Source organism: Grampus griseus (assembly GCF_964374135.1).
Source record: "Grampus griseus genome assembly, chromosome: 18".
NCBI lineage: Eukaryota > Metazoa > Chordata > Mammalia > Artiodactyla > Delphinidae > Grampus > Grampus griseus.
Genome location: NC_139012.1, coordinates 33,825,419 through 33,837,563, shown reverse-complemented (window position 1 = coordinate 33,837,563; position 12,145 = coordinate 33,825,419). Strand labels below are relative to the sequence as shown.

The window sequence follows — 12,145 nt, the reverse complement described above, 5'->3', positions numbered from 1 at the left end:
GCTTTTTGAAGTCTATTCTTTGAAGAAACCCTATTAACTGAAATAAACTTATTTATGAAAGAAGGGATTTTTTGGATTCTTTTACTTTAGACATATTTGAACGACTAAACATATCATTTCCTCACCGAAAGGCCAGCAGTTTAAAAATAGCTAAATATTTATTAGCACTGGTATACTGTCATTTAGTACATCAGACAAACTTAAACAGTTAGATTCCTCCCATTAATTGTCAATAAGGAAGGCATTTAGGCAGAATAATTTTTAAAAGGCCTAGGTCATTTGCATCTAAGTTTTCATTAAGGTGTATACACCTTAATGTGTGTATATTAATGTGTGTAATATACACATATTTGAGTATTTCTAACCAATTTGATTTGTGTAGTAAGTTTAAAATCTTAAATTGCTAGAAAAATTTCAATACCATGGTTCAGTCAGTCTCAAGAATGGATTAAGCTGGAATAGTATGAATTTGGGAAAAATAGACAACTGAGCCTTCCACGTTCCTTTCTCCCAGACTGTGAAAAAGTCCTACCTGTATGTTAGTCAGAAGGGTCTCTATGGAAGACAATCCATCAGGAAACAGAAAAGGAGATGGGAATCCTGGAGGTAGTGGTTGTCCGTGCCCAGTTAGAGAAAGTTTGTCAAGGCTGTCTCTTGCAGTTGGTGTGGAAAGCGGGGTCTCATCTGTATGTGATTGAAACAAAAATATAGAACAAGTTACGCTTGTCTGTTTTTATTAGACCTCAGTAATGGCTTCCCTAGTGGTTTCCAGAACATTTATTGCAAATTGGTTCCTGCTATCAGGAGAAAATGCTTTCTGCTGAATTTTCTTTAATGAAAAAGCTGTGGAGATACAACAAGATAACATTAATGAGTAACTTTATAAGCCTCTTAAATGCAGTCTCTAATGAGACTGAGTTTACAGTGCCATAGAATCTTTTTAAAACAAATATTATCTCATATATAGTTGTGATAATATATTCAGGCTGACTTTATGGGCACCTTCCCAATTATCTCATTTTAGTTTGTTCTGTTCGGATTGACAATAGGGTATTTCTAGAGCTTCATATAGGAGAAATGCTATGTATATTAGTGTCTCTTTCTCAATTAACCCTTCCTATATATCAATGATTTGTTCAAATATATTCTTAAGGAATCTACAAGTGACTATACAATTAAAACCTTTAATTCCACGACTAAAATAAAAACTAGAATCAAATATATTCTTTCTCAATTATAATTGAATAATTCAATATCATGAAAACTAAAGATCTAATTCTTTTGGCCCTGAATACCTCTCACCTCATATTGAAAAACTAGTTTTTTAAACATGAAAAAGGGGTCTAAAGAAAGGGTAATAATATACAACTCTCAAAACATTTCAAAAATCAAATATAAAACCTAAGATAAATTAACCTTTACTTTGCTTATTGAACATTCTCCAACATTGTAAGCAACTTAGAATAACGCCCAGATACAAATTCTTTTTACTCTCACGGTGAAATCTTCTTATTCAGTTCTTTATTATTTAAACATTTTAAAATACATACTTATTATGGTTTATTTTAGTCTATTATATCACAGAGAAAATTTTATTCAGGGCGGGATTCTCAGTTTTGTAAATATTTTCATAATTCACCCCAGGAAAATTAGAGCAATATATTTGCACAGTCCTGATAATATCTCTTAATTTTGCAAGTGGCTAAAAACTTCAGCACACTTACCTTTATGCTTATAATTTGATTCCACTGTTCTCCTGAATCATTTCTTTATTTTTCATTACAACACCTAACCACACAACACCTTTTCCAATTCCCTCTCTCTGGGGCAGAAATATTCTGGAAGTTGCCGCACTTCTCTGTCTCTGACTAATGTCAGGACAAGTTAAATTCATCTCCCTCACCTTTCCACATTTCTAGTTAATGAACCAAAAGGGAAGAAAGGTTGGGGAGGGGAGTGACGGACACAAGGCCTTCTGTTAACTACCCTGCTCTCATACACACTCACTCATTCCTTAGCAGTTTCTCTTTCCACTCCCTCCTCTGTTAACTTACTGACAGATGATCTGAGGCAGCAGGTACTAGAAGAAGAAACAGAGTTAGCAGCCTGCGTAGGACTCATTGTGTTCTTTATTTTTTTAATCACTCTTGTCACCAGGGTTAAAGAAAGCCTGCAGTGCAGGGGTAGGGCTACTATGTGGCTAATATGATCAAGGTGATCTTGGACACCATTTACCTAGCTGTCATAAATTACTCCTCCAGACCAAGGCTGCTAGCATTTTCTCATGATAGCTCTGCAAAGGCACTTGTTAAACATCTATGTGCATGTGAAATAGTTTAAGAATAAAGAGCTATATTTTTTGATCAGCATCACCTTAGCTGTCACATACTAAAGAAAGTGTGGCTTAATAGATCATGGGGATAATAATTGCTTGTCTCTTGAAGAAAGGCATAGAACCAGACGACCACCTGAGTTTGCTTTCAGCATTAGAGTCTATGACTCCACAATTCTTAAAGGTTGTCCAAGCAAAAAGCATCAAATGTATGTATACACACACACACACATTTGATTATAAGTTCCATAATTCCCATGACTACTTGACTTAACCAATACATTTATGCTTGACTACGTTTGGCTATTGTGTGAGTTAATTCATTAATCACTCATGATATATACATTTATATATGTATTTACTTAATACTACCAATATCTACTTAAACAATGTACTAGAAACTGGAGAAGTGATGTTAAAAAATACAATTTGCAAGTCTTAAGAGCTCATCTAGACCCTAGTGACAGATTCCAATTGTAAAGTAGCTAATTCTTATAGTTAGTAAAACATTTTGTCTTCCATCATTATTCTGTTAGCTACTCCAATTTTTTCCCAATGTAGGATTAAAATTGTTCCTTGTTTATGTGTAGGAATATGTGGGGGGTGTGTGTGAATGTCATTTTTTTTTTTTTTCTGCAGTTGCTTCAGTGGAATGCTCATCTTTGTCCTTACGGCTTCAGGTAAGTGTGAACAGACTATCATGTAGTATGGTATTATGTGATTAGATTCATTTATTTATCATTTTATATGGTTGAGATACTGCATTAAGCCACTTTCACTCAATCAAATTTAGGGCACAATGACAGCTATAAAGAAATGAAAAAAGAGTGATTCTTAAGATCAATAAACATATTTGAAAAGAAGACAAATAAATTAATCAAAGATCGAACAAAACAAAAATATTTCTTTGGGCTTCAAGACCCTACTGTCTGAGAAAAAGTTGTCATCTTGTGGCAATTAACATCATAGAAAGTCTCAGTCTTCCTACAAAGATAGTAAAATTGGGAACACAGTTATTCCTTTTGAAATAAAAGTGACCTTTGATATCCTAAATGTCTTAAGAAGATTAAAGCAAAAGTTTGAGAAGCCAGACAACATGGAAGAGTGTTTTGACATCACATAATCTCCACTGACTTCAAACAATGAATGATGATGAAGCACAAATTCACAAAACACCTATTGCAGCTTGATATATCTGTACATTTTTTAAAGTTTTATCTTTAAAAGAAAGTTAGTTTGTCAGATGCTATTCTCTTTGAATTATTATGGCATTTGACAATGTAATCTCTGTTTTTTGTTCTTTGATACTATGCTTTTAAATAATTGTAAACTTATGGAGAAGTTGCAAGAATTGAACAAAGAATCCCTATATACTTCTGTAGTGTATTGAATGGTAGCCCCCCGGTCCCCACTATAAGTCCATGCCCAATCCCTGGATCCCAGTAATTCTAGCTTATTTGGAAAGAGGGTTTTTGCAGGTGTGATTAAGTTAAGGATCTTGAGATGAGATCATCCTGATGTAGGATAAGCCCTAAATCCAATGACAAGTGCCCTTATAAGAGAAAGGCAGAGGGAAATTTGAGACACAGAAGAGGGCCACAGAGAAGAGGAGGAGGCAAAGTGGAGATGGAGACAAAGATTGGAATTTGGGGGCTATAGTCAAGGAATGTTGACAACCACCAGAAGCTAGAAGAGGTAAAGAACAGTTTCTCCTTTTTCGTCTCTTGGAGGGAGCTCATCATGCTGATACCTTGATTTTAGACCCCTGGTCTCCAGAACTATGAGAAAATAAATTTCTATTGTTTTATTGTGGTAATTTAAAATGAATTTCTATTGTTTTATTGTGGTAATTTATTAAACCAGCCCTTGGAAACAAATTTAACTCCTTCCTCAAATTAAACAATTGTTTACATTTTGCCATATTTGGTCTTTAATTATTTCTCTGTCTCTGTCCGTCTCTTGCTCTGTGCATGTGTATGTATGTCTGAACCATCTTCCCTCTTTAATCTTTAAACCTTCACTGCATATTTCATAAGTACAAGGGCATACTTTTTCATAATCACAGTATAAAATCAGAAAGAATAATGTATATAGAATACTATTGTTCAACCAAGAGTCCATATTCCAATTCCATTACCTGAGACGTTTTACTATAAAGACTTAATTAATAAATAAGTATTTTAATTTACTTGACAAGTACTGGGGAAGTATTTTCTCTGAGCAGGTGGCAGGTATATAGTAGCCTACAGGATGGCCTCTGATGATTCCTCCCTGCTGTTATTCACATCCCATATAGAACCTTTCCCTTAGTCTGAGTTAGACCTAACAAACAGAATAAAGCAAATGTGATGGGATGTCACCTCCAGGATTCAGCTGTAGAAAGTCTGTTTCCATCTCTCTCTCTCTCCCTTTCCTTATATTTCCTGCCATGGAGGAACCAGCTGTAATGTCATGAGACAGCCCTGCTCAGGGACAAAGGACAAGAGACAGGGCTGCCAAAAACCACATGAGTTGGCTTGAAAGATTCTCCGTGCCCAGTCAATCCTTTAGATGAGGCTGCAAGCCACGCTGATGGCATAACTGCAAACTCTTGAGATCTTAAACCAGAGGTATCCAGCTAAGTTGTACCCAGATTTTTGATTCACAGAAATCATGAGATTTTAAATGTATGATGGTTTAAGCCACTAAGTTTTAGTGCAATTTGTTCCACAGCTATAGATAACTAAAACTGTGCACACTACTTTCTGAATACATTGGGATGTATAATGAAAATAATTCAGTGTTCAGTTAGTAACAGCTACTTCGGACATGGGACAACTTCTTCAGGCTTCAATTTCCTCAATTTTAAAAAACTGGCAGGTTGAATGAGACAAACTCTAGTATCACTCAAATCTAAAATTACACATTCTCTATTACTCCTTATACGAAATCAGAAAAATTAGTTAAGTGGAAATTTCACTTATATTGATTGGAGGGTGATAGTGCATCAATTTGGCATCTGAATTTCAATATCTTAATTACAAATTCCAAAGAGTTATGGATATCTCGTTAACATCTGAAAAAGAATGAGTCACACAAACACGAAATTTCAGAGAAAGCTATTGATTATACTTAGGTTTACAAACTCTATTTTATAAGGAGTCAAATTATCTTGCTTCATTTTATCAAATTAGACAATTTGATAAATTCTAATAAAATTTGAAAAATTTATAAGACAGTCATTCACAACACTGAGGACTGATGCAATGATGGGTACATCTTCCTAGGAATAAAGTAAGCACTTTTGAAAGCTGCATTAACTAGGGCATAATCTTTTTAAATACTCCACAACCGTAGGGGTCAGTAGTTATGCCAATTCTCTAAAGAGTTCTTGTTGTTTTTAAAGTCCTAAGAAAGAGTGGTTATTAACTTTAAAGTATTCTTGTATTTTAATTTAGTTCTAGGGAACTACAGTGATTTTCTAAAGGAAAACAGAACAGCACATATTATAAACTAACAAATGATTTCATCTTTTGAACAGAAAAAGCTACTGATTAACATCTTAATAATTATAACAAATATAATTATGACAATTATAACAAGACATAATCAATTAACATCAATTAGAACATAAAGGACAATATAAAGAGAAAGTAAAAAAGAGAAGAAAATATTTTAAAACTCCAAAATCAATAAAGTATGAAAAAATGATATTTCATTCTTCTCATCATTTCATCTCATGATTCTACTCATATTTTAAGTCACTTATCAATTAATGACTATCACTAAGATTGATGCCGCTGTAAGACAGGCTTTTTTCCATCCCATCTTATCACACATAACAATTTAGCAGGATATCCTAAGGAACAATGCTGTTTGAAAAAGTAATGAGTCTCTACTTTTAAAATGTTTTCTTTCCTGTTAATATGTTATTTTCATAACTAATCCCTTTGGGTTTGAATTATATATTCGTTTTCAAGTGTGTGTGTGTGTGTGTGTGTGTGTGTGTGTGTGTGTGTGTGTGTATCTTTGTCTCTGATATCTTTTATTATATCATAAGGTCCAAGTAGAAAAATACTCCCTTTTAGAAAACCATACATTCCAAGGGAATTCACATTTATTCATAGTAATGTGAAGTAGATACCAGCAGTATTAAAATGGAAAAATTTCCATATTTAATGTTTACAAGTGATCTGAAAGTTTGCATGAAACTGTTATATTTCTGTACTGGTAAAGTAAAGAAAAATGTTGACAAAAATTCTGGAGAATATGGTACTGTCTATAGAGAAGTGAATAGTTATTTATAGAAATAAAAATTTTTCTCGGTCATTTTGATAAATTCCCATCACAATTGTATATAAAGTTAAGTTTACTGGTGTTTTTGGAAACTCATCAGCCACATTGTCCAACTGGAGTAGAGGCATGAATAATTTAAAAAATTAAGTATTGGTGTTTAAAAAGTTTGAAACTTACATTCAAATGTAAAACACAGTCATTTAAATTGAGCTCAGTCACACCTCAACCATGGTTCATTCTTACTCGAGACACTCTGGATTTAATTTGACAATAGGAACTAATAATTCTGATGCCACAATGTAATCTTAAATCAAAAACTGGTCACAAACTTTCATGTATCTATTCCAATTCTTATAAAATATCCAGGAATATCACAACATAAGTCCTTTCTCATATTTTAAATTTTAAGCCCACTTTCCAAATTCTGGATTTAAAATTACTCCATTTTTTTACATAAAATCGTTACCATAATATGATACAGTTACAGTAAAATGAGAAGTAACCCAGGCTAGATTCAGAAGGGGTAAGTTTAAGTCCTGGTTCTACCAAGCGTTAGCAAATAACTGAGCAAAGAATCCATCTGTTATGTTCTATGAGACTCATTTGGTCTATTTATTAAAATGAAGACCACAGACTGAAGGGACTGTAGTTCAAATCCAATTAGGTTATGTATATGAAAGTGCTTTGTGAAATATAAAATGCTAATAAATATAAAGTATTAATAATTAAGAAATAACTAAATTTATTCGAAATTTCCTATTGTAAACTTGGCTTCAACGTGCCATGGAGGGAAACTTAATATTGTACCATGAGCCATAAGCCTGTGGTTTCTATATTATTTCTCTCTAATGAGCCTTGTGATGATGAAATATCATGTTGATAATAAAATTACTACTGTATATTATTACAGTTGCCATATATAAACTAAACCTGAGTTAGTTCAGTGAACAGTTAAAATTGACTATGATAGAAATAACTTGAGAAAGGGCCAAAGAGGATGAACTAGTTTACTGATTTTCTTCAGGTAGCAGGTCCTAAAGAAAATGGGTAAATTTACTTACACAAAAAGAAAATAGTACAGATTTTGGAGAAATAGACTGAAAAGCATAAGAACACTTAATTGCTTGGATATACTGGAAGCAGTATTAGAACTCTGGATTTCAAGTTTGGGTAAACAAATGAGAAGATTTAATACTCAAAGGAGATCATTGTAAGTGCATCTTTGGCAGGATGATGGAGGTGTGCTAAGAAATACACCAAGCTCACAGTTCTGCCTAATTTAAGGCATAAAGTATTTATTACACACATATGCAACTATCATGGGTTGTTTGCTGTTGAGAAGCTGACAAAAGTTCGGGACCACTCCTTAAGGGAAGAAATAGAACATGTATTGCAGCTCCCTAACATACGGTAAGAACTGATTGATATCTGTTGAAAGAATATGTGAATGAGATGAGATGAGGCAGAAGCTGAAATGAGAAGGATATAGACTCTGCTTACTACACCCAGGAGAATAAAACTAAAAATACTTTCTACTGGGAAACCTCTCTATTGATTACAAGGCAATTTCAGAGACATTACCTTGGGTTAGGAGGAAGCCCTAGGAAGAAGATAAAAAAAATACATGCAATTATAATCCTAATAAGGGTATGTGCCAAAAGATTGATTCAAATGACACCCAGTGGTTATTTAGAAAAAGAAGAGATTATACTTAGATGATGCAAGTTGACAGCAGAATGAAGAAAAATAAAATTTTCATGGCAAGGTGCATTCGAAATGGGCATTGAATACTGGGAAATATTTAAACAGGGAAGGTGAAAGGGTTGTGAGGAAACCACACAGGGATAACGGTTCAAGGAAAACAGGGATACTAAGTGTCCTAAAGAAACTTTGTATATTTAAGGGGAAAGTGTATATTTTCTACCATTATTCTCAAAAGAGAGTCTTTAATTTCTGTCTATTCTGCATTTGTGTTTCAAAATCTATGTATGGAGGAAACACTAAATCAAGCTATACATTAATTTTAATTTCTAAACTTGGCCTTGACAGCAAAATTGTCCTTTGGCCATTGAGAAGATGAAACTAAAATTCTCAGGCATCTGTGCATAGATTTTTTTTCCTCCCACAAACTGTAATTTCTTGGCAAAATACAATGGTGCCACACATTAAACACACACACACACACACACACACACACACACACACACACACACACTGATTTAACTTTTAAACATTTTGGGTGGCTTTCACCCCTGCTTGTCTCTTAAAGTCTTAAGCTGTAAGTATTTATGAAGGAGCTGGTGTAGCTTATGCCAAAAAAATCCACTTAATTGACCTTTCTGTCTTTTCCATGACCCTGTAGGTTTAACCTCACTGCTGATATTGCAAGTGAATATGGGAAAGCATTTATTGAAATCTGCATAACAGACACGGTTATATTTCCTAGGTTGATGTTTTGCATATCTGCACAGTAGGGCCATTAAGGGTTCTAAGAGCACAACGGAAACAATCATAACATTTGTTTTTAGATGACTGACTCAGGACATGTACACCAGGCTTTATATAGAAACTGTTTTTGTTTTATTAAGGGACTGTTTGCCTGTTAGTGATAACATCATTAAAAATAAATGAAAGGGGGCTGGTAGAATGCTTCCCAAAAGCAGAAACCTAATTAAAGGTGATATGCCTGCTAGGAGGCTTTTTTCAGGACTCAGAAATAGAACAAGGTTAGTTCTTTCTCATTTTATAAGGCCGAAAGAAGACCTCACAGTAAAATATCACTTCTGATCTAACTTTCTATTTCTGTGTACTTTAATAATCTACTTTACAGCTTGTGCTTGCCCATAGAAAGTGAACTAGTTTTGTTCCTACAGATAGCTTCTTCATCATGTCATACCTCATGAAAAGAAAATCAGCTCAAACAAAAAAGCCACTCTTCTTTTAAAGCAAATTGTATAGGTTGTAATATATGCAGTTGTAGTAGCTGAAATAATGCACACACAAACATTTCATAGCCTTAAAAGACCACTTTTGAGAGTCTGAGTTAATGGTAAAAAAACATTTCCAAATCATGGTTTATAATTTCAGAAAGAAAAAAAAGTAGACCCTTTCATTTTAAGGGGTGGAGTTACTCTAATTTCATGGATGGTGGAAAAAGCAGGAAACTGCATTGCCTTGATAACTCTGCCCTTATTGTGCTGTGACCTTGGCCAATTTACTTAAATTTTCATCTGCCAAAAATGAGTTTCTGAAATGTGCTTTGAGAATTTTCAGGGGGTGGGGAGAGAATTTGTCACATAAATCCAAGGCCTTTTCAAAATTAATATTCCTTGAGAAGTAAAGAGAAAATGACGAGGAACACTGGGCACCCTCATGGTGTGTCATGGCTTGATATTCTGCTCTCTCTTGTTACCTCTGCCCACTTCTATTTCATTTATGAGTCTCCTAACCCAAAATGAATCTTATTGCTAAGTGAATACAACAGAACAAAATTCTCAAATTATTCCCCTGAAATATTGAATAGTTCTGGCATTGTGGATTCCTTAAACCCTGATTTGCACATGGACTAAAATTACCATGAAGTTACGAAAGTGTGAGATATCTTTGGAAATTGTTTGGTACACATATTTCATTTTTCAGACAAAACAAGTTCAAAAGTGATTGACCCTAAAAACTATCACTTTATTTATTTAACAATAAAGACTTTTTTCCCCCCCACAAAAAAAGGATTTTATTTGGAGGAAATACAGGGAAAAAGAACATTTTGACTCCAAGGATATGCATACCCACAAACACATGTACACATAGGACAATCTGTGAAATGTGAAACCTGGCAGGATATTTAATAAATATCAAGGGATTTTAGGAGTGATAATGATAATATGATTATGATTTAGGGAAAAGAGTCCCTATCTTTAAGAGATACACACTAGAAATAAATAAATAAACATCAACTGATTAAATAAAATATGTTTGGGACCGGCTTCAGAACTCTCTGGGGGAAAGGAGGAGTTGGGTGGGAGAATTTATGAAGCAAGACTGGGCTTGAGACGATCACTGTTAAAGCTGAATGATGGGTAGGTATATGGGGGGTTCATTATCCTTTTCTAATTTTATGCACGTTTGAGAGTTTCTATAATAAAGTTTTTAACATAAGAGTAATGTCAGTCAGGGCTTCCCTGGTGGCGCAGTGGTTGAGAGTCCGCCTGCCGATGCAGGGGACACGGGTTCGTGCCCCGGTCCGGGAAGATCCCACATGCCGCGGAGCGGCTGGGCCCGTGAGCCATGGCCGCTGAGCCTGCGCGTCCGGAGCCTGGGCTCCGCAACGGGAGAGGCCACAGCAGTGAGAGGCCCGCGTACCGCAAAAAAAAAAAAAAAAAAGTAAGGAAGGTCAGTCAGGAAAGATTCTATTAACTCATTCTTCTTTCAAAATGTCAGAGGTATTGGTATGATAAAGATTATCACCAGTATCATCAAAATAACTAGCATATACAGAGTGCTTCCTATGCGTGCAAAGCATTGTTCTAAGCACTTTGCATGCATTAACTCATTTAATCCTCACAATAGTTGTTAGATTGTTACTAGTGTTATCCTCATTTTACACTTGAGTAGATAGAGGTAAAAATGAGTTAATTAACTTGCCAAGATAACTGGGCTAGTAAGGAGAGGAGCCGGGTTTGAACCCATGTAATCTTGCTCTAGAGCCTATGTTCTTTAAACATCCAAGGAGTAAAATGTAAGATATTTATCAGAATTTTAAAAAGGTATTTGATATGTGTGCTCAGATATGTACAAGTAACATACACTCCAAAAAAGAAAATAATTCTACAGTTATTTTATCTCAGAGTAGAAAGAAAACTTAGAGATTTTCTATTTCACTCATTTTTAAGCAAGATCTGACTTATTCCCTGGAAATCCACCTAATGGTCACCCTAGGCAGCCAAGATTCCCCCAAATTGACAACTTCCACTGTCACATTTATGATTATTCATGTTTGAAGCAAAGATATCTTAGAACTGAAATTCCAGATTCTCCATATATGGGACCAGAGAACTCCAACCATGAGTATAACAGACCTTTAACACCAACCCTAACTTTAAGTAGCTCACCAAGGTAAATTTCTGTAAATTTCGCTCCAATCCTTTTCCTAATGCCACCATACAAACAAGGTCTATACTCTCCTTGTGAGAAATATTTAACCATGAAAGTGTCACTTTTAAATTAACACATGCATTTCATGAGGTAAAAAAATCAAGGCGTACTTAAAGATTCTTCAAACAAACAAACAAAAATTATTGTCCAAGAGATTTACTTCAGAAGGAGCAGGTGCCATGCCTTACCCATTGATCAGCTACAATCAGTCCTTGGCTATTGTCCCAAATTGTCTTCTGCACTTGTTCCAATTTAGCTTCTCCTGAATTTCATCATCATGCGACCCTAGCCATGATATTGCCTCACTTTCCACCACAAAAACTTTATCTAGATTTCTAAGTCATTCTTTCTCTAGCAGACCCAACCCTCTCCTGACTCCATCAGTGT

At 34.7% G+C, this 12,145-nt stretch overlaps 1 protein-coding gene across 5 annotated transcripts in view; it reads right to left on the bottom strand.

The window, feature by feature from the left end:
• Positions 1–12,145, bottom strand: part of DACH1 (dachshund family transcription factor 1) — a gene marked incomplete at its 5' end in the record, with an annotated part of 415,516 nt that overhangs the window by 50,759 nt on the left and 352,612 nt on the right. For all 5 annotated transcript variants that reach the window (XM_082675572.1, XM_082675573.1, XM_082675575.1 and 2 more), the window contains one exon: positions 533–684. In XM_082675572.1, coding sequence (XP_082531698.1) covers positions 533–684 — 152 coding nt within the window. The remainder of the gene's footprint in view (positions 1–532; positions 685–12,145) is intronic.